General features: G+C 49.0%; 1 protein-coding gene and 1 pseudogene across 1 annotated transcript in view; one reads left to right on the plus strand and one right to left on the minus strand.

Annotated features, from left to right (window-relative positions):
• FAIM2 (Fas apoptotic inhibitory molecule 2) overlaps nucleotides 1-11624 on the plus strand; it is a 36320-nt gene extending 24696 nt beyond the window's left edge. The window contains exon 12 of the mRNA XM_055294939.2: nucleotides 7886-11624. Within this exon, the coding sequence (XP_055150914.1) occupies nucleotides 7886-8035 (150 nt within the window). The 3' untranslated portion in view covers nucleotides 8036-11624. The remainder of the gene's footprint in view (nucleotides 1-7885) is intronic.
• Nucleotides 11625-15056: 3432 nt separating this feature from the next.
• Nucleotides 15057-22180, minus strand: LOC129491639 (large ribosomal subunit protein eL33-like; annotated as a pseudogene).
• Between the last annotated feature and the right edge of the window lie 214 nt (nucleotides 22181-22394).

Genomic DNA, 22394 nt, shown 5'->3' on the forward strand with positions numbered 1-22394 from the left:
ACACACATCCACGCACATGCACATACACACATGCACACACATATACACACATGCACACACATTCACTCAGACACACATGCACATATACACATACACTCACATGCACACAGACACACATATACACACATGCACACACATATACACACATTCACATGCCCACACATACACACACGCACATATACACACATGCACACACATGCACACAAATACACATATACACGCACATATACACACATGCACATACACCCATACACTCACATATACACATATGCACACACATATACACACATGCACATACACTCACATATACACACATACACTCACATGCACATATGCGTATACACACGTGCACATACATACACATATGCACACACATATACACATGCACATACACACACATATACACCCATGCACACATACCCACATACACATATACACACATGCACACACACATGCACTCACATGCACACATACACATACACACACATATACACATGCACAGACACACATGCATACATATACACACATACACACGCACACACTCATACACACACATGCACACATATACACACATACGCACATATACACACATGCACATGCACACATACACATATAAACACATGCACACATACACATACACTCACATACACACATATACACACATACGCACATATACACACATGCAGATGCATACAATCACATGGACACATATACCCACATACATATATATGCATACACTCACACACACATACACATATATATGCACATAGACACACATACACATACACACACTCACACACATATATACCCATGCGCACACATACACATACATACGCACAAACACACATATATATAGAGGCACACACATATCCACATGTGCACACACACACACACATACCATGACCAGCCTGGGCCAGACCCACAGCGTCCAAGGGATTTAGGAAAAATACTCCCATCTACCCTAACCCCTCACCCTGCTTTTCTAGTGAGGATGGCGATATATGCCCTACCTTCCTCACAATTAGAAAAACACTTCGAAAAGTAAAAATGGCCACACAAATCCAAGGCTGAGGCATGACTTTTAGACTTATCTTCTTTCCATTCAGAGTTTAGAGGCCCATTTCCCGCAATGCATTACGTGAGGCTGAAGGAGCCAGTGAGAACCTTCTCTATTAGGTCGCCGACCCTCTGCCACTGAAACAGTCCCAATGCCTCCCCTGAGGCCTCCCCGACGCCTCACCCAGACAACCTGGAAGTGGCATGGGTTCCTCTGGGCTGGGGTGGGTGGACTGATCAGTGATTGCTCCTTCAGGGGAGAGGCTGCAGGCCCCCTCCTGAGGCCTGCCTGTCTCATTCCTGAGGAGCTCATCCCCCAGCCCACACCCTGCTCAAACCTGACGGGAGGAGGTGGAGAAGCCCTGGGGTGGGGGACTGAGGGAGGTGAGGCAGAGGCAGCTCCACACCTGCCTGGGGGCAGAAAGGAACTTCTGCTTCCATGTCCAGGACCTGGTTCTTCAGAGCAGAGCCAGGAAGAGGCACTGGCACGGCCAGTAGGGGTGTGGAGTGGGGAGGGGGCTCTGCAGCTGGCCAGTGCCCCCCACAAAGTCACATTCAAGTCCTCGCTGCTCCTCTTACCATTCTGTGACCTTGGGCAAAATGACTTGACTGCTCTGTGCCTCACTGGCCTCATCTTTAAAATGGGGCTAACCTGCCTGTCTCACAAGCTGTTGTAATGGATGAATAGGGTAACAAATGAAGGGAAAACAGCCTCCTCACACTTGGCACATGGCAATTCTCAATCGATGACAGCTTTTACTCTTTTTTTTTTGAAACGGAGTCTCGCTCTGTCACCCAGGCTGGAGAGCAGTGGCTCGATCTTGGCTCACTGCAAGCTCTGCCTCCTGGGTTCACACCATTCTCCCGCCTCAGCCTCCCGAGTAGCTGGGACTACAGGCGTGCACCACCACGCCCGGCTAATTTTTTGTATTTTTTTTTTTTTATTTTTAGTAGAGACGGGGTTTCCCCATGTTAGCCAGGATGGTCTCGATCTCCTGACCTGGTGATCCGCCCGCCTCAGCCTCCCAAAGCACTGGGATTACAGGCATAAGCCACCACACCCGGCCCGGTTTTTACTCTTACGGTAAATGATAACCTTGTCATTTAGATCACCAGATTTAGCCTGGCTTCAAAATCTGGTTACCTAAATGACAAGGTTATCATTCACTGTAAGTATCAAAGCCCCTTCTCTGCCACATTCTAGCTGTGTGGACTCACCGAGTTATGTAACGTCTTTGTGCTTCAGTTTCCCTATGTGTAAAATGGGGACAAGAACAGTACCTCCCTCATAGGCGGCTGTGACTTTTGGATGCATTCACATATGTAAAGCACTCAGTGCCTGGTGTGTGTGGTCAATGATCAGTAACTCTTACCTGTTAGTAAGTTCTCTGAGGTCTGAGCCAAGATTTGAACCCAGGTCTGTGTGACTCCCCAGTCTATGTTCTTAAGCACTGTATTATACTGGACTCATGCCCTTTCTCGTATGACCACGCATGGCTCTTTCATACAAAATATTTTATTCCACTTACTGCCACAGGCTATTGATGCTTACCTTGCCTCCTGGTTCCTTTTTTTTTTTGAGATGGAGTCTCGCTCTGTCGCCCAGGCTGGAGTGCAGTGGTGTGATCTTGGCTCACTGGAACCTCCACTTCCCGGGTTCAAGCGATTCTCCTCCCTCGGCCTCCCAAGTAGCTGGGGTTACAGGTGCCCACCACAACATCCGGCTAATTTTTGTATTTTTAGTAGAGACGGGGTTTCATCATGTTGGCCAGGCTGGTCTCAAGCTCCTGACCTCAGGCGATCCCAAAGTGCTGGGATTACTGGCGTGAACCACCGCACCTGGCCCACTTTTTAAAAAGCTGATAGATAATCATGTGTCATTAATACACTTTCATACACTACCCCCCTTTCATTCTGATTCAAATGCCTGCCAGACCCTGTTCCTTTGGTGGCCCTCCTGGGGGTGCAAATGTTGTCTGTGCCATCTAAATTTTTGACACCCAGGTCAATGGAGAGAAGCATCTTCTATTGGTATCAGGCAAGAAATGGGCCCCAGATCTCCACTCAGTGGTCTGTCTTCACTCCCTCACCCCCTCACCCTCTCCTGCCAAGTCGGCACACCTGGACATATGGCTGGTAGTCTCTTCTCCAGAGACTCCCCAAAGCCCAAGCTCACCCTCTAGCTGTCCCTGGGCTGGGTGATGCGGGCAAGTCACTTACACTGTCTCTGCCTCAGTGTCCTCAGCAAATGATGGAGCTGACAGTGCGACACCTGCCACAGAGGCTTATGGTGAGAATTCAGTGAAAGAGTTCACGAACTCTTCTTTTGTGCTATTTTAACCCTTCTATTTTAAACTTCTAATTATATAATATGTGAATACATTTATTCACATATTTCACTTTTGGAAAATCTTAAATATAGAAAAAAGCAAATGTCATTTTGATCGCGTCCCTCCCTGCTTTCCCCAGCAGGAACCATGAATTCTCTCTCCTTCCAAACCTTTCTTCATGCATTTCATAGATCTTTGCTACGTGAGCTCCTCTGACATGTATAGTTTAATGGGGATCATACGATATAGATTTTTCACAACTTGCTTTTTTCTCACAGTAGCGTCTATCGCAGATGTTTCCACCTCAGCACTGCTGCCCAGAGTTTATGTAACCACCCCCGTGTTGGTAGAGTTTGGGTTGTTTCAGCATCTCACTGTTAGAACCAATGCTGCCAACAACAGCCTGGGGGTTGCCTCCACGCACCCTCACACTGGCATTTCTGCAGGACAGACACAGTCCACGTGTCACTGTTTATGCTGATTCAACACATTGCAACCCCAGCTTTTTGTATTCAGTGCCTGCCTGCGGGTGGCTCTGAGCTGGCCTTTCCATGGCATGCACTGCCCAGAGCCCCTCAGCGTCACCTCTGGGGCCACATTCAGGGAGGACAACAGACATAAGCCTGGGCCCCAGATACGGCAGGGTCAGGCCAGATGTGTGGCTGGGGGCCCCGGCCAGGTTTAGCACTGGCCAGTAAAGTGAGGTGGGGAAGTTTGCCTTTGGCGCCTGTGCCCTCTGCACATGCTCCCTCCCTCCCTGCAAGCCCACTCCTCCCCTGTCTCCACCAGCGTAGGAGATGGCACTCGATAAGCAGCCATCAGCAAGTCACTCAGCTCTCAGACTCCTTTCCTCATGTAGAAGACCACGAGGACGCCCACCTCCCAGGGCAAATGGGGAGAGGGAAATGAGATCAAGTGTTGGTCTGGGGAAGGACCCTTCAGATGTAAGTTAATAGCGTCCTTGTCCCGGGGGGCCTCCTGCCCCATCCCACGTGCTCCTCCTGCAGAGTCTCCTGTTCAGCTGGCCACTAACTCAAGTACCTGCCCTCCTTTTAGGGGTTTGCAGTCAATTCGGTTGCTAGCTCTCAGCCAAGATCCTAGCTACCCACTAAGATGTTAACTATAACCAAAATACCTGCTCTCAACCAAGACGTTAGTTAATAATGCTTTCCATCTCCAAGGAGATAGCAGCAGATGACTTTCCCCTGTAAATCAATGCACTGCCATGCAGAATCTCTGATCATGTCTTTTGGACTGTCAGTTCTATGAGGGCAAGTTCTCTGGAACATAGTAGGTGCTCAGCAAATATTGTTGGGAATAAATCAATGAAAAGACTTTGACTCACAGACATCAGATGGCAGTGATGGGTCATACTGGTCAGTGGGGTTGAAATATGAAGCAGGCCATCCCAGAGAACACCACATAGATAAGCATCTGTGGCCATGGACCAAGGGCTGGGGCAGAAATCATTTCATTCCTCTTCTCTCTAAGAGAAAAGCCTGCTGGCTGCTCTAGGGGGTCTCCTGCGTGGGTGCTTCTCAGAAGGGCCACCCCCAGAGCTGGACAGATCCAAGCCTTCCAAGTTAAGAGACTCAATTTCATTAGCTCACCCAGGGGTGACCAGGCTCTGGGAAACCAACCAAGCAAGCTACTGATTGATCAGCCAGATCAGCAGTTTATGAACTGATGCTGGCAGCTGTGACTGCCAAGTGGCCCAAAGCATTTGCGCTGGGCCTTCCGCTTGCTCATTCTCTCTGCAGAAGGAAAATGTGCTTGGGAATCCAAATCAAACACAGAAGGAGCAGAGTGGAATGGAGAGAAATCATACTCAAAAATACAAATAGTGGATGCCACATACACTGTCATAAATCTACCCTCAAAACCACACCATGGTGTGGGCATTGCTACTATCCCATTTTGTAGATGAGGACACTGAGGTCAAGTGGATGACTTGGCTACTGAGCAATGGAGCCGGGTCTTAAACCCAGGCATTTCAACTCCTATTCCTGTCTGGAGTGCCCTTCCCTCAGTGCCACTGAGCTCAGGAGACTGACGCACCCTGTGCAGGGCTCCTCTCAGCCCTGGCCATGGCTCCCCATTTTTGCTCTGTTAAGGCCACTCAGCTCCCCAAGGAACAGTGCTGCCTCCCTGATGAGATGCAAGAGACACCTGAGTCTCATCAGCAGCACGTGCACGTCCTCAAGAGGGCACCTCTCCTTCTGCAGATAATAACAATGAAACCGCATTAATATAATAGCAAGCATTCATTAAGTGCTTACCATGTGTCAGGCACCATGCCAGGCCCCTTGCATGCATTATCTCATTCTCACAACAACCTCAGGAGGCAGGCACGCTCATCTCCCTTCTACACATAGCGACTCACAGGCCCAGAGAGATTAAATGCTCTGCCCAGGTCCTACAGCTAATGAGTGGTAGAGCAGAGCCTGCAGTCCAAGTGGATCTGACTTTCAAGCCTGTGCTCATAATTGCCCCCACCTCCTCACCTTAGAAGGTGGCCCTGCCTCAATGTCCCGTGTGCTGGAGTTGCTCCCTGTTGGAGCCCTGGCCTCTTGGGCATGGGGGGGGCATTGCACCAGGGCTGGGATTCGACTAGGATTCTACGGGGCTGCGTCTATAGCAACTCTAAAGTCTGGGTCTTGGAAGTCAAGGAGTCCATGGCGGGGGTGAAGGAAAGGGAACTGGGCATGACCCCTGCCTACCGAGCAGAGTGCAAGCTGCAAGGGCAGGCCCCAATCCCTTCCTCCTCTATCCACTTCTCCCATAGTTCCTACCTCAGCGAGTCCCCCACTCTTCAGTCAGGCCTCCCAGGCTTCCCTAGGCCTTCCCAGCTAGCAAACTCCTACTTAAGCCTCAGGTGAGATGCCACCTCTCCTGGGTCACCTTCCTCTGGCCCAATTAGTAGGTCCTTCCTTCATAGTCCTAATTGTGCATTTCCTGGGTTTTCTTGTAATGACCTGTAAGTGTCCCCCATGATGCTGTGAGCTTCCCCAAGGGAGGCACGGCTTTGTGTTTCTCGTTGTTTCCGCTCTCAGCAAGTCCCTGTCACGCAGCTGTTGCCCCATACACATTTATTGTATAATGAATGAGTTTCAGAGGACCCAGGGAACATGCCTTTCATACACAAGTGACTGAAGAGCCCAGTTAACAAGAATGCAACTCAATGTAAAAGAATTCTAATCCCGGGCTGGGCCTGGTGGCTCACGCCTGTAACCCCAGCACTTTGAGAGGCTGAGGAGGGCAGATCAGCTGAGGTTGGGAGTTCAGGACCAGCCTGACCAACATGGAGAAACCCTGTCTCTGCTAAAAATACAAAATTAGCCGGGTGTGGTGGCGCATGCCTGTAATCCTAGCTCCTCGGGAGGCTGAGGCAGGAGAATCGCTTGAGCCTGGGAGCACGGTTGCAGTGAGCCGAGATCACGCCACTGCACTCAAACCTGGGCAACAAGAGCGGAACTCTGTCTCAAAAAAAAAAAAAAGAAAAGAAAAGAAAAGAAAAGAAATTCCAATCCCACGTGGCACGTGGATCAGTGCTTCATCACCTTTGAGGTACCGGTGGACTTTCTGGCCTCTTTCTCCAGAAAAGCGCACCACGCCTGCCAAATTTCATATGCTACTTAAGGGTTCTGCTCCTTAGGCTTGGAACCCAGAGGAAAGCTATGTGGGGAAGGGTAGGAGCCACTGTACAAGTGGGCAGGCCTGGCAGGGGCAGCGGGGTGACACAGTGCTGTCTCAAAGGGAATCTGTTCCTAGTCCATTAGGCCAAGCAGGGCCCCAGGGAAGAAAGGCATTAACCCCGGGTGCTGTTAGCAGCAGGGCAGAATGTTTACACCTGGGGCTCCGGAGCCAGCCTGCTCAGGTTCAAATCTTGGCTTTACCACTTTCCAGCTGTGTAACCTTTAGCTAATATTTAAGGTCTCTGGGCCTCACTTCCTGTAGGAAGAATCTGATTCTTACTTGATGGGGATGTCGGTAGCACTGATGGGCTGATGTCAGTACAGCACGAGTGCTCGGGCCCTGCTTGTACCTGAAGCGTTTGCCTTCCTCTGAGAGCAGGGTCCTGAGGGAATGGCAAGAAGACTAGGCCTCAGCTTGAAGGTCCCCGCTCCCAGGAAGCCTTCCCTAACTTCCTGCCACACTCACATAGGTGAGGCTCCTTGTTATCAGCCCCACCACTGCCTGGAACCTTATACTCATCATCCTAACAATTACTTCCTCTAGACTCTAAGCTCTGTGAGGACAGGGATCCTGGCTGTCTTGTTCTCTGCTGTATCCCTGTGCCTGGCACATAGCAGGTGCTCAGTAAATAGCTGCTGAATAGAATTAGGGACAGAAGGTGTCACAGGAGGGCCACTGGGCAGTCAGGCAGCAGGTGAGGGTAATAAAATTGGGGGTGGGGCTGAGGGGGGCACCTGGGCTGCCACAGTCAGTGTCACACTGCCTGGGCCTCTGACCTCTGTCTCTCTCCTCACTTCTCCCAGTTCCTTGCACTTGACACCCAGTTGCTGATGGGTAACCGACGCCACTCGCTGAGCCCTGAGGAGTATATTTTCGGAGCCCTCAACATTTACCTAGATATCATCTATATCTTCACCTTCTTCCTGCAGCTTTTTGGCACTAACCGGGAATGAGGAGCCCTCCCCGCCCCACCGTCCTCCAGAGAATGCGCCCCTCCTGGTTCCCTGTCCCTCCCCTGTGCTCCTGTGAGACCAGCTATAAAACTAGCTGCCAACCCAGCCTGTGGCCAGGCCACTCTCTACCCCAGCCCAGCCCAGCCCTCTGCCGCTTGTACATACGCCATGGGGACCCTGAGGAACTGAGGCCACGTCAATCCCCGTGCCGCCCCATTCCCCCCGTTACATCTTCCAAACCGGGACGGTCAAGGCTGAAGGCTCCTCTGGGTTTGAAGGTCCAAGGGACAAGGAGGAGAAGCCTAGCAGGATTTCAGTTGCGGGAGAGAGACCCAGGAAGCCCGGCAGAGCCCTGAGCCCCCACCACAATTCCTCCTAGGGCTGCATAACCATGTGACCTTGGGGCACACTGTCCTGCGTCCAGTCTGTGTCCTCCTGTCTTTCTTGTCCAGGTCAGGCAGTGACACTTTGTAAGAAAGGGGGTAGGGGACACAGCTGGGCAAGTGGAGTGGGTGGGCAGGATGGCTGTCCCAGGCTGCCCATCTTCTCTTGGCTCTGGGACCAGAGGCTTGTTCTAGGGATTTGGACCTGGAGGCCAAGGGCAATAGGAGAGGGTCTGAAGCCTGTGCTGTCTGCTGCTTGCTGTGAATAGCCCTCCCGGGCCACGACAGAGCTCTGTTGGGGCAGGAGGTGAGGGCAGGGGGCCCCGCTCCTCAGTGACGGCCTGCCCTGGGGAGCCAATCCACCCAGAGCCGCGTCCACCTGGGAGGCATTTGGGGTTGCAGGACCGAGACCCACATCCTCTCAGTCGCTTCTCCACCCGCCAGGCAGCTGCCACAGGCCTGAGGCTGAGTGAGGTGTGCTTGGGCCCTCTGGCTGGATGTTCTGGGGGAGGAGGCAATCGCTCTAGCTGCCAGGCCAGCCCTATCTGGAAAGAGTCCCTGCTCTGCCTCAGCCCTAACCCGAGGCTGTGTGGGAGTCCCTTCTGCACCTCTTATTTCCTAAACCCTTCCCGTCAGCTGCTGTTTGCTGGCTCGTCCCCAGCCAGGCCTTCTGAGGTCTTCGTAGTTGGCAGAGTCCACATCTCTTCTAGCTTCACTGGCCACTCACTCAGCCCAGAGTCCCTAAGTGCTCCCCCTACTTATCTCTGCATCTCTCCAATTTGGAAGCCATCCAGCTGATGCCAACAGCCAGGGCCAGTCCCTCCAGCTGGTCCCATGTAATGAGGCCAGGGCTCCTTATCAGCTTCCAGGCGGCTGGGATCTCATGTAGGGTGTGCTCCAGCCCTCCAACCCCCAGGGGGGCACCTGTGGGGAGGGAGCCAGGAGGCCACACTGGGGGAGCGTGCAGCCAGCATGTGCAGTGGCCAGCTCCAGGCCAGTGGAAAGTTACTGTGTGGAGACAGGAAGGCTCTGAGTGGCTAGCAGGACCCTCCCTTTGCTTCGCCCTCCTCCTCTTCTCTCTCCCCTGTGCTGGGAGCTCCGTCTGCCTTGGGAAGGGAGACGAGGTGTGCTATTCCATCCCAACCCCATCCCTCCCCACCCTTCCTACTCCCAGCTTTCAAGAAACATTGCAGAAGCATTTGAAGTTTTGTTCCATCTTGGATATTTGAAGAGAAAAGGAGCCAAGAACTGGCAGGTGGTGTGTGTGCAGCAAAGGCATTGGGGGCATGGGTGAGATGCCCACTGTGTGCTGCTCTAAATTAATCCATCGCAGTGATCCTCCAGAGACAGCGCTCTGCTCATGTCCGTAGCAGAGGGAAAAGCCGAGGTGCTCAGAAAGGCTCGCTAATGAGTCCCAGGTCATACGGCTAGCGAGTGGCCGGCCTGGGGTTCAGACCCACAGCTGCCTCACGCAAACAGGGTATCACGCTGGCCCCTGGGCCTGGGTGGGGGCCTGAATGAGACCACATGAGAGCACAAAGAGGTGGGTGGTCAGGCCCTGATGTCCTGGGGATTTCTTGTCCTCAGTGCCACCCGGCCTCCCGTCTTTCCTGAAACCCCTCGCCAGATTTTGCACTCTGAGGTTTGTATCTTCCAGACAAGAGCTGGGAGGCAAGATTTCTGGTTTCTGGTTCCTAGCCTCACTGCCAGCGGGCTCCTGGTATTAGGTGAGGGTTTCTTGCTGTCTGGAATTCAGTTTTTCCATCTGCCACATGGAAATTCATAGCCAGGATAGGGCGGGAGAGGCACCAGAACATTTCTCTCCACTGACTTTCTCACCCGGTTCCCACCCTCCTCCACCTCCTCTCCTCTGGGCCCCTCACAGTTTCCTCTCCTCATCTCTGGTCTCAGTTCCAGAGGGTTAGCCCCAGCACCCCACTTTCCTGCCACTGTCAGATAGCCTTGGTCATGCTTCCTAGAATCTACTTGTCCAAGTTCTCCTCTCCCTGGGATAAGTTATTGCAGAAACTGGGGATTTAGAAGCTTATTCAGGGCTGAGTGCCAAAAGCTTAGGGGAGGAGGGACAGGTCCCCAGCTATAAACAGTGTCACACACGCATCACAGCCATTTGAGAAATGGCTTCTTTGCAGAGCTGGGGAAGCCGGGCAGAAGATGCCACAGCCTCCCTACTGTGGGTCCTGAGGGGCGTCCCGGGTACCACAGTGTAGGCAGCAGGGTCAGGGCCAAAGTCTGTGCGTTCCATCTCCAATCCAGGCAGTGAGGAATCCTGAAACACCAGGAGAGGCGTCAGAAGGAGGAAGGGCGGGGGAACAGGAATGCAAGATTAAGGAAACCACAGCTGAGCAGGTGTCACAAGCTGTAAAGGAGGAAGGGAGCCTGCAGGCCCCTCACATTTTTGGCCTGGGTGGGGCTGGGCCCGGGAAGGGGTGGGCTGGATTTTGTAAAGCTGGAGGCAGCCAGGAATCTGACCGTCTGGAATGTGAGTTGAGGGGTCTCCCACTGAAGTCCTCTCCTGGAAGCTGCAGATGGGGGCCAGGGAGGCACACGCAAGTCTGGGACTCATTCCCGAGCACACCTATGGCTCCTTCTGTATCACCTGGGGAAGCCCCGGAATCTTAGTTCTTCCATTCCCTACTCTTCCTCCCGAGGGAGTCAGGATGGGACAGACACCCATTTTCCAAAAGGCTCCTTGCCTCCTTCCCTGGCCCACCTGAAGCCAAGTCCCAGGTGTCCTGGTTGCTCTCCTGGGCCGGGTGGGATTTTGCACAAGCACTTTGCTGCCCTCCGGTGGCTGCTTGAGGAAACGCGGGGCCTGGTTTGGGAGAGTCACCGAGGGCCCATGTGGCTGGAGGTTGGGGGCAGGATCTGGCCCCCAGCTCTCCTCAGACCTCCCCAGACCTGTCTTCTCATCAGCCACCACTGTTTTCTTTTGCCGAACGATAGTTGCATCTCTCGGACACAGTGTACCCCCTCCCAAGCCCTCCCTGAGCCGTTCTCCTGAGTCCCTGAGGGCAGACACAGCTCCAGGGACCCGGCCCGGCTGCCACACCCCAGACACTCCTGCTGTCCACTGGCCTCAGCTCCTGCAAGTTCCCCAGTGTCCGCACCTGTTCCCTTCCCTGACCTCACCTTCCTGGGGTCTGTGACTGACTGGAGATAAAAATAAAAGCAATTCTGACACCTGAGTCGTTTCCCTCGTCTGCTGCGTGCTGGTTGCCTCAGATGGTCGTGAAGTCTGTGTGGGTCGAACCCGGACTGTGTGAGAGCCTTCTCACCAGAGCTGCTGAGTTTGAAGTAAATCTCCACGTTTATTTTCATGTGGACAGAGTTAAATTTGCTCTCCTGCTCAATAAACCCTTTACGGAGGCTCTCAGGATCCCAGACTTGGAAGCAATCCCAGAGGCTCCTCCGGAACAAGGGCTCACCCCTTTCTGTGGAAGCCTGTCCGTTTGTGGGCTGTTCTGGTAGAAGGGTCCTTCTTATTTTGAGCCAAAATCTGCTTCCTAAAAGGTACACAGAAGGAAGGAATGCCTGGGTTGCAGCTGGACAGATTCTCCAGAGTGGCAGCTTTAAAACCACGGAACCTTGGCTGGGTTCAGTGGCTCATGCCTGTAATCTCAGCACTTTAGGAGGCCGAGGTGGGTAGATCACCTGAGGTCAGGAGTTCGAGACCAGCCTGGCCAACATGGTGAAACCCCGTCTCTACTAAAAACACAAAAATTAGCTGGGCGTGGTGTCGCACACCTGTAATCCCAGCTACTCAAGAGACTGAGACAAGAGAATTGCTTGAACCCAGGAGGCGGAGGTTGCAGTGAGCCAAGCTCACACCACTTCACTCCAACCTGGGCGACAGAGTGAGACTCCATCTTAAAACAAAACAAAACAAAACAAAACAAAAACCCTACAGAACCAAAGCTCCTTGAAGGCAGAGTTACGACACACGGTCTCAGTAAACAACTTTCCAGTGAATGGAGGAATGCATGGGTGAATGTGTCTACTCCAACCCTCTTATTTTACCTGAGAGGAAACTAAGGAGCAGAGAGTGCAGCGACTTGTCCAGGTTTACGCACAAATTAGTGACTGGGAGTGGGGTCAGGAGGCACATGGGTTAATGATCACCCCACAAGCTCCTGTGGGGAATGTGGGGCCAGGGCGCTGTGTGGGAGGGGAGGGAATGCCATCGCACTGGAACCGTGGGGGACACTATCCTTGTCTCTGACAAGGTTAGGGCACAAATTCAGTTGGAGCAGGGAAAGTGGCTGGGGCAAGAGTTAGTGGACTCTGAGGAGAGAAAAGTGACTTTGATTAAGCGCTCACTGTATACAAAGCACTTCCACAGATGGTGAGAGATAGGAGAGGGAGAAGATACCAATGGTGGTGCAAGAAAGAAACCAGGCACCGCGGCTCGAGACCGTGCAGCCGTGGGTCCTAAGAAGGTGCAGCCCCACGGGGGAAACAGTGCTGAGCTGTGGCGCCGGGGAAAGGGAAGATCCCTGGATCAGGGCTCAAGGCGTGCAAAATGTTGAGGGGCAGGGGCTGGTGTGACGGAAGGGATGAATGGTCTAGGTTGGGGTACACGCTGGGCCCCCTTGCCACCCCCTGCCTCCAGATCCCTTCTGCCTCACCACCCATTCTTGCCTGGACTGCCTGTTAGCTTTCCTAGGACTGCCATACAAATTGCCACAAACTGGGTGGCTCAAAATAACAGTGATTCATTCCACCACAATTGTGGAGGCTGGAAGCCTGAAATCAAGGTGTCAGCAGGGTGGGTTCCTGCTGGAGGCTCTGAGGGAGGGCCTGTGGCAAGCTCTCTCCAAGCCTCTGGCAGCTGCAGGTGATCCGCAGTGTTGCTTGGCAGTGGCGCCTCCAGTCTCTGCCTCCATCTTCGCATGGCCTTCTCCTCTGTGTCTCTATGTCTTGAAGCTCCCTCTCCTTCCTCCTAGAAGGATACCTGTCTCTGGATTTAAGGCTCACAATAAATCTAGGATGATCTCATCTCAAGATCTTTATTTGGAAAAAGATCCTATTTCCAAAAAAGGTCACATTCACAGGTACAGGGGTTTAGAACTCGGACATATCTCTCTTGAGGGGGCCCCTATTCAACCCTTTACACCATTCATTCTCTTCTGGCTGCTACTGCCCCATGGTGGCCTCTGTATGCATCCCCCACCCATGGGACAGTCTTCACATACAGTACCCAGCCCCCAGTGAGACGAGAAATCCCAGAGCTGGGCAACCTCAGCCAGCTCACCTACACCATCTGTCTTTACTCGAGTCTGGCTACTCCCAGGAAACCTGTTTGCCCTCACAGATTTTGTGTGTGTGTGTGTGCGCGCGCGCGTGCACACAAACATGCACATGCGTGCGTGCACACACACACACACCATGGATGGCTAAGATGCTTTCTTCCCAGCTTCTCATCCTCCACTCCCCTCCACACTCTCTGCTTGCTTTATCTGGGAAAACCCTGCCAAAAGGAGTGAGCCTCGCCTGTCCCGCATCACTGCTGTCCCCCTCTGTTGGCTTCTTTTTCTCCTGAGCCACTATGTAAGAAGTCCAATGTCCCGAGGCCGCCATGCCAGAGAGGCCACGTGTGGTGCTCCAGCCATGGTGCTCCAGCCAAGAGACCCAGCTGAGCCTCCCAGCCAGCCTCCCAGCCACGCCCGCCAGGCTGGCAGCTGTAGGCAAGAAGAACCATCTTGGAAGTGGATTCTCCAACTTCAGCTGTTCCAGCTCCTGTGCACCGAGTCTTCCTGGTTGAGGTTCAAGACCTCACGGAGCATTAAAAATCCATCTCCTCCATGCCCTATCCGAATTCCTAATCCACAGAATCCATGAGAATAATAAAATGGTTGTGGTTTTATGCCACTAAGCTTGAAGTCATTTGCTATGCAGCAACAGATGCCTGGAACAGGATTTTGTACCTGGAAGCGAGGCACTGCCATAGCAGAACCTAACATGTGTGGGAGGCGCCTGACACCCTCGGTGAGACCGCGCGGGAAAGCTGGCAGGGGCTTGAGGAGACTGCGGGCGAAGGCTCCAGGGAAAGTTGAGTGAAACACTACTGGAATCTGGAGGAACAGTGACTCTGATATAGTGGTGGACAGTTGAGTGAAACTTCCCTCTGTACTAATGTGAAAGATAAAAAAGGTCTAATGAACTGATGACTCTGGCTAGGATTTTCAGGCAGTGTTGAAAGTGTGTTTGGCTTATTTGAGCCTTGCATCCTAAGATACAGATAGTGAGAAAAAACGCTAAAGAAAGAATTATTCTGTTTTTTAAGCAGAATTTGGAGGAGATATAAAAAGCCCAGGATAATCTTTCCAGCAAGAAAGAATTGTCAAAGTAATAAAAAAGCCTCGGGGCAAAGATCAACTCCAGAGCACTGTCAGGAACACACAGTCTCTGGGTAAAGATGAAGTCAAAGCTATGACTGTAAAAGCAGTCATTAAGCATCCGAAAGATCTAAGCGGGTGCCTCAGAATCCTTCAGACAGGCAGAAGTACTCCTAAGGATCCCATAGGCATTTGTTGCAGACCCACTCTGTGAAACAATAGGACTTCTAAGGATCTTTTTCCCCCCACAAATCCACTTTTATTTATTGACTTTTCATTAGCTTAAATCCTTGAGGGGTACAGCATCACTCAGATTCTGTGTCCAGTGGGCTTAGCAGGAAGATTGCTTCGGAATTTGGCATGAACCTTGCCACTGTTTCCATGGGCCCGAGTTACCTTTCACCAGATTACTCTGGTTTTGCTTGGTTTGCCACCAGGAGTCACTGTGGTGTCCTTTGCTTTGTATACATAAGCACATCTCTTGCCCAAATAGAATTCTGTTTCATCTCAGGCATAAACCACCTTCAATTTTAAGAGGAACTACTGTGTGCTCCCTTTGATTCCAGAGACTGTGCTTACAGCCAGCAAAAATGGCCTTGGACCACAGCCTTCCAGACTTATTTCCTTTTAGAAGTCCTGTTCCCAGCAGGCCTCCACAGGATTCAAGATGGCAGGAAGAGAAAGACCTTCTAAGGATCTTAAGGACATTATTCCTCCGCAGCCTCACTGGGTACCCAAGATAGAGAAGGCCTTGTCTTAAAGAGACTTATCAGTGTGATTTTTGTCTAATGGAATAATCCTCCAATAAGATTCATAGAGACGGAGTGCGGTGGCTCACACCTGTAATCCCAGCACTTTCAGAAGCTGCGACGGGAGGATCACCTGAGGTCAGGAGTTTGAGACCAGCCCGGCCAACATGGTGAAACCCCGTCTCTACTAAAAAATACAAAAATTATCCAGGCTTGGTGGCACATGCCTGTAATCCCAGCTACTCAGGAGGCTGAGGCAGGAGAATCGCTTGAACCCAGGAGGCGGAGGTTGCAGTGAGCTGAGATGAGGCCATTGCACTCCAGCCTGGGTGACAGAGCAAGACCCTGTCTCAAAAAACAAAAAACTTAGCAGCCACTAAAAATGATGACATGGGCAAATATTTACATACAGAATCACAGTACTGAATAATATTAAATTAGAAAGCAAATTATGAAGCATTAACGTTGAGTATAATCCTATTTTTTATTTTTAAAAATATCTTTGATGGCTCTTCCTTATAGTAAAATGCCAACTAGTAGATGAAGAAGTAATGATAGAAAAATCACCATTTTGCAATATAGTAATGATTCAGTCAAGAATCATCAATGGATGCTAAAACTCTTAGGTGCAAGTTTGATAGGGAACAGAATATTGATATAGTTTAAACATTCCTCCACACAGACTTCTTTTTTCTTTGTGTTTGTTTTTTGTTTTTGTTTTTGTTTTTGAGACACAGTCTCCCTCTGTTGCCCAGGCTGGAGTGCCCTGGCACGATCTCGGCTCACTGCAACCTCCACCTCTCGGGTTCAAGCAATTTTCCTGTCTCAACCTCCCAAATAGCTGGGACTACAGGCGTCCGCCACCAAGCCCTGCTAATTTTTGTATTTTTAGTAGAGATGAGGTTTCACGATGATGGTTAGGCTAGTATCAAACTCCTGACCTCAGGTGATCCACCTGCCTCAGCCTCCCAAAGTGCTGGGATTACAGGTGTGAGCCACCGTGCCCAGCCTTTCTTTGTGTTTAAACAGCTTTATTGAGATATAATCCAAATACCGTATAACTTACCATTTAAAATGTGCAATTCAATGTTTTCTTAGTATATTCAAAGGGCTGTGCAACTATCACCACAATCTAATTTTAGAAGGTTTTTGTCTCTCTCTCCCATTAGCATTAGTCCCTATTCCCTGCCTTCCCCTATCCCCTGGCAACCACGAATCTACCTTCTGTTTCTAGAAACGTACCTATTTTGAACACTTCACATAATGGAATCATACAATACAGTCTTCCGTGACCGGCTTCTTTCACTTAGCATAATGTTTTCCAGTGTTCTCTATGTTGTAGCATGTATTAGTAGTTCATTCCTTTTTCTTTTTGGAGATAGAGTTTCACTCTGTCACCCAGGCTGGAGGGCAGTGGCACAGTCTCAGCTCACTGCAACCTCCACCTCCTGGGCTCAAGCAATCCTCCCGCCTCAGCCTCCTGAGCACCTGGGACTACAAGTGCACACCACCATGCCCAGCTAATTTTTGTTGTTTTTGTTTTTGTTCTTGTTTTGAGACAGGGCCTGGCTCTGTCACTCAGGCTGGAGTGCAGTGGCACAATCTTGGCTCACTGCAGCCTCCACCTCCTGAGCTCAAGCCATCTTTCCATTTCAGCCTCTTGAGTAGTTGGGACTACAGGCATGCACCACCATGCCTAGCTAATTTTTGTATTTTTTGTAGAGACAGGGTTTTGCCATGTTGTTCGTGCTGGTCTTGAACTCCTGGACTCAAGTGATCTGCCCTCCTCAGCCTCCCAGAGTGCTGAGATTACAGGCATCTGCCACTGCACCCAGCCTAATTTTTGTGCGTGTGTGTGTGTTTTTTTTTTTTTTTTTTTTTGTAGAGACGGGGTTTCACCATGTCACCCAGGCTGGTCTTGAACTCCTGGACTCAAGCAATCCACCACCTCTGCCTCTCAAAGTGCTGGGATGACAGGTGTAAGCCACTGCACCTGGCCACTTCATTGCTTTTTATTGCCAAATAATATTCTATTGTATGGATAGACCACATTTTATGTACCCATTCATCAATTGATGGACATTTGTTTTCACTTTCGTCTATATGAGTAATACTGCTATAAACATTCCTGATTTTTGTGGGGATGTGTTTTCAGTTCTTTCGGGTATATACCTAGGAGAAGCATTGCTGTGTCATATGTACCTATGTTTAACTTTTTGAGGAACTGCCAAGTTGTTTTTCGAAGGGGCTGCACCATTTTATATCCCATCAGCAATGGATGAGGGTTTCCAATTTCCCCACATCCTTGCCAACTTGTTGATGTCTGTCTTTTAAATTTTAGCCCTATTTGTGGATGTGAATTGGTATCTCATTATGGTTTGGGTTTGCATTCCCTAATGAGTAGTGATGCTTAGTATCTTTTCATGTGCATAGATTGCTTTTTGTTCACAGATTACTTTTAAATTACAAAGGAGAGGTCTGGCGCGGTGGCTTACACCTGTAATCCCAGCACTTTGGAAGACTGAAGTGGGTGGATCGCTTGAGTCCAGGAATTCAAGACCAGCCTAGGCAACATGGCGAAACCCTGTCTCTATTAAAAATACAAAAATTAGCTGAGTAACACATGCCTATAGTCCTAGCTACTTGGGAGGCTGAGGTGGGAGGATTATTGGAGCCTGGGAGGCAGAGGTTGCAGGGAGCCGATATCATGCCACTGCACTCCAGCCTGGGCAGAGCGAGACCCTGTCTAAAAAAAAAGTTACAAAGGAAAAAATGATAACACTACAGTAGAAAAAACTGTTAGGTTCCAACTTAATCATGAATCACAAATAATGGCACAAATTGACACTATGTGTTTTCTGATATGATGTGCTGAGAAGGACAAAAATATACTTTATAACACTTCTGCCAAAAAAATGCAAAGCCGGCTGCCAGGATGTCTCACATCTGTAATCCTAGCACTTTGGGAGGCCAAGGCAGGAGGATTGCTTGAGCCCAGGCAGTGAAGGCTGCAGTGAGCCAAGTCTATGCCACTGCACTCTAGCCTGGGCGACAGAGTGAGACCCTATTTCAAAAAAAAGAAAGAAAGAAAGAAAAGAAGAAGCAAAGCCTGAGTCTTATCATGAAGAAATACTAGACAAAACCAAACTGAGGGTGGGTGCAGCGGCTCACACCTGTAATACCAGCACTTTGGGAGGCTGAGGTGGGTGGATCACTTGAGGTCAGAAATTCGAGGTCAGGAGCTCAAGACCAGCCTGGGCAACATGGTGAAACTCCATCTCTACTGAAAATACAAAAATTAACTGGGCATAGTGGCACATGCCTGCAGTCCCACCTACTCGGAAGGCTGAAACATGAGAATTGTTTGAACCTGGGAGGCAGAGGTTGCAGTGAGCCGAGATCATGCCACTGCACTCCAACCTGGGCGACAGAGTGAGACTCTGTCTCCAAAAAAAAAAAAAAAATGAAGGATATTCTGCAAACTAAATGGCCTGTATTCCTCAAAAATGTTCTGAAATGTAGGCTTCTGGTGGCATCTCCAAAGGAGGCTATACTCACAGTTGTAATATTTGAGTGAGTAATGTTAAAACTACTTAATCTGCTTAATGTTGATTAAATATATATATGCACACACATTTTATGCTTACTTATGAATAGAAAAAACCCTAGATGGATATACATTAAAATGTTAGTTAGGCAAAACTATCCTGAGCAAAAAACAAAGCTGGAGGAATCACATTATTTGACTTCAAATTATACTACAGAGCCATTATAGTAACCAAAACAGCATGGTACTGGTATAAAAGCAGATACATAGACCAATGGAACAGAAAAGAAAACCCAGAAATAAATCCATACATCTACAGTGAACTCATTTTCAACAAAGTTGCCTAGAATATACATTAGGGAATGTACATTCTCTTCAATAAATGGTGCTGGGAAACTGGATATCCATATGCAGAAGAATGAAACTAGGCCTCCATCTCTTAACATATACAAAAATCAAATCAAAATTGATTGAAGTCTTAAATCTACAACCTCAAACTGTGAAACTACTAAAGGGAAACACTGGGGAAACTCTCTGGCACATTGGGCTGGGCAAAATTTCTGAGTAATACCCCACAGGCACAGGCAACCAAAGCACAAATGGACAAATGGGATCACATCAAGTTAAAAAGCTTCTGTTGGTTTTTAACAGCAAAGGAAACAATGAACAAAGTGAAGAGACAACCCACAGAATGGGAGAAAAAATAGTTGCAGACCATCCATCTGACAAGGGATTAATAACCAGAATATATAAGGAGCTCAAATACCTCAATAGGAAAAAATCTAGTAATCAAATTAAAAATGGACGAAAGATCTGAATAGTCATTTCTCAAAAGAAAACATACAATGGCAAACAGGTATATGAAAAGGTGCTCCACATCACTGATCACCAGAGATATGCAAATCAAAACTACAATGAGATAGCATCTCATCCTAGTTAAAATGGCTTTCATCGGAAAGACAGGCAATAATGCATGCTGGTGAGGATGTGGAGAAATGGGAACCCTCATACTCTGTGGGTGGGAATGTAAATTACTACAACCACTACAGAGAACAGTCTGGAGGGCCCTCAAAAAACTAAAAATAGAGCTACCTTATGATTCACCAATCCCACTACTAGGTATATACCCAAAAGAAAGGACATCATTATATCAAAGAGATATCTGCACTCCCATGTTTATTGCAGCACTTTTCACAATAGCCAAGATTTGGGGCCGGGTGCAGTGGCTTATGCCTGTAATCCCAGCACTTTGGGAGGCCGAGGCGGGCCGATCACCTGAGGTCGGGAGTTCCAGACCAGCCTGACCAACATGGTGAAACCCCATCTCTACTAAAATACAAAAAATTAGCCAGGCATGGTGTCGTGCACCTGTAGTCCCAGCTACTCGGGAGGCTGAGCCAGAAGAATCATTTGAACCCAGAAGACGGAGGTTGCAGTGAGCCAAGATCAGGCCACTGCACTCCAGCCTGGCCACAGAGAAAGACTCTGTCACAAAAAAAAAAAAAAAAAAAAAAAAAAAAAAAAAAGATTTGGAAGCAATGTAAATGTCCATCAACAGATGAATGGATAAAGAAAATAAATGAAAGAAATTTAATCAAAGTTCTCCCCCAATTTGATAACAAACCAAAAAATTTACATGACATTGCCAATAACAACTTGTGAACTTGAAAGAAACTTTTATAACTGCCACAAATAATAAAAGACAATTTTGATCCACCACGTTAAGAAAAGACTGAATTACCTTCCTGGTCTCTCTCTAAAATGATATTATCAAGTGATTGTCATGTGAAGAAGCAATCAAAGAGTATGCAGCCAAAAATGTAAGAAAAAAAGTAATATTCAAGTGTGACTAGCATTTAATCAATCAAACTATTATAGAAAATTTTTTGTGATGCTTGTAGTAGTCAGCTTCTCAAAATTTGTAATTTGTTATGATTTCTCATTATAAATAAATATTCACTTTTATACCTATCTTTATATTTGTAAGTTGGTGGGGGTTTTTTCCTTAAAGAGGGCGTCCCCTTCTTCCCCTTTTCCTTGGAATTATATGTGCATCACACTCCATAAAACCTGGCTGACCAAAATGCAGAGTGAGCTCTTAGGTGCTGCTACAGCTATTTAAGGTGCTGGGGCTGGTATTGTCAAGCATTGTCAAGACACCTGTGCTGTTAGGCTCTGAAAAGTGGTCATAGGTTAGAAAAGTCACCAGAGTGGATCAAATTAAAACACCTCTTTATGAGGTCACCTCTCAGGCATTTTAGATCACCAGTAATGTTACCAGCACCTATCTTTGCTTCTGTAGGAACCCCAGGGTCAGGAGTTCTTGCCATTCACTGTCCCGGAAGCAAGATGATTCCAGCTCCTTGAAAATTGTTAATTATTTGTGCTAGCGTCATCTAGTGACAAAAAGAGGCAAGTTCAGCTCAGCTCACCAAAATTTGTCAAAACGGTGCAGCTTTTTCTCCTTTTCTGTAATTGTGCAGAATACTGTGGTTTACTAAATTCGAGTGACTTTTATTAACTAATGTCCTCAAATAAGTGAAACTAGAGAAACAGCAGGCCAGATAGAGATGAAAATATAAAGTAAAGCCTGGGCGTGGTGGCTCTCGCCTGTAATCCCAACACTTTGGGAGGCCGAGGTGGGCAGATTACGAGGTCAGGAGTTCGAGACCAGCCTGGCCAACATAGTGAAACCCCCTCTCTACTAAAAAATACAAAAACTTAGCCAGGTATGGTGGCGGGTGCCTGTAATTCCAGCTACTTGGGAGGCTGAGGCAGAAGAATCACTTGAATCTGGGAGGCAAAGGTTGCAGTGAGCCGAGATCATGCCATTGCACTCCCGCCCGAGCAATAGTGTGAGACACCATCTCAAAAAAAGGAAAAAAGAAAATATAAAGTAAAAACTGAGAGGAAAACAGCGCTTATTTTAACTCCTGATGGCACTGTTTGCAGGAGTCATGCTTCAGTGCCTTATAAGAAGTTTACCTAACTGCCAGCCTCATGGAGCAGGATACCCCTTTAAGATGGGTGGGCCAGGTGCAGGGGTGGGGATCGGGGTCCTGCACAACTCTGCTGATGCTTGGTTGACCCTGATGGATATTCTGGGCCATCCTGGCTTTTGACTGGAACCTGCTACCTAGGTTGACCCTTCAGTTCCTCTCCTTATCAGCTCTGTTATTTCCAATCTCTGACTCACATCTTGCCCAACTCGATTCCACTATGTCTGTTTCAGTTCGCATCCTTTCTCCCTTCCATTTAAAGTTTCCCCAAACAGATCTGGCCTTATTGTATCCTCTATTGAGTTTTCATTCAACAACATTTGTT

This window comes from Symphalangus syndactylus, chromosome 10, assembly GCF_028878055.3.
Source record: "Symphalangus syndactylus isolate Jambi chromosome 10, NHGRI_mSymSyn1-v2.1_pri, whole genome shotgun sequence".
In the NCBI taxonomy this organism is placed as follows: Eukaryota; Metazoa; Chordata; class Mammalia; order Primates; family Hylobatidae; genus Symphalangus; species Symphalangus syndactylus.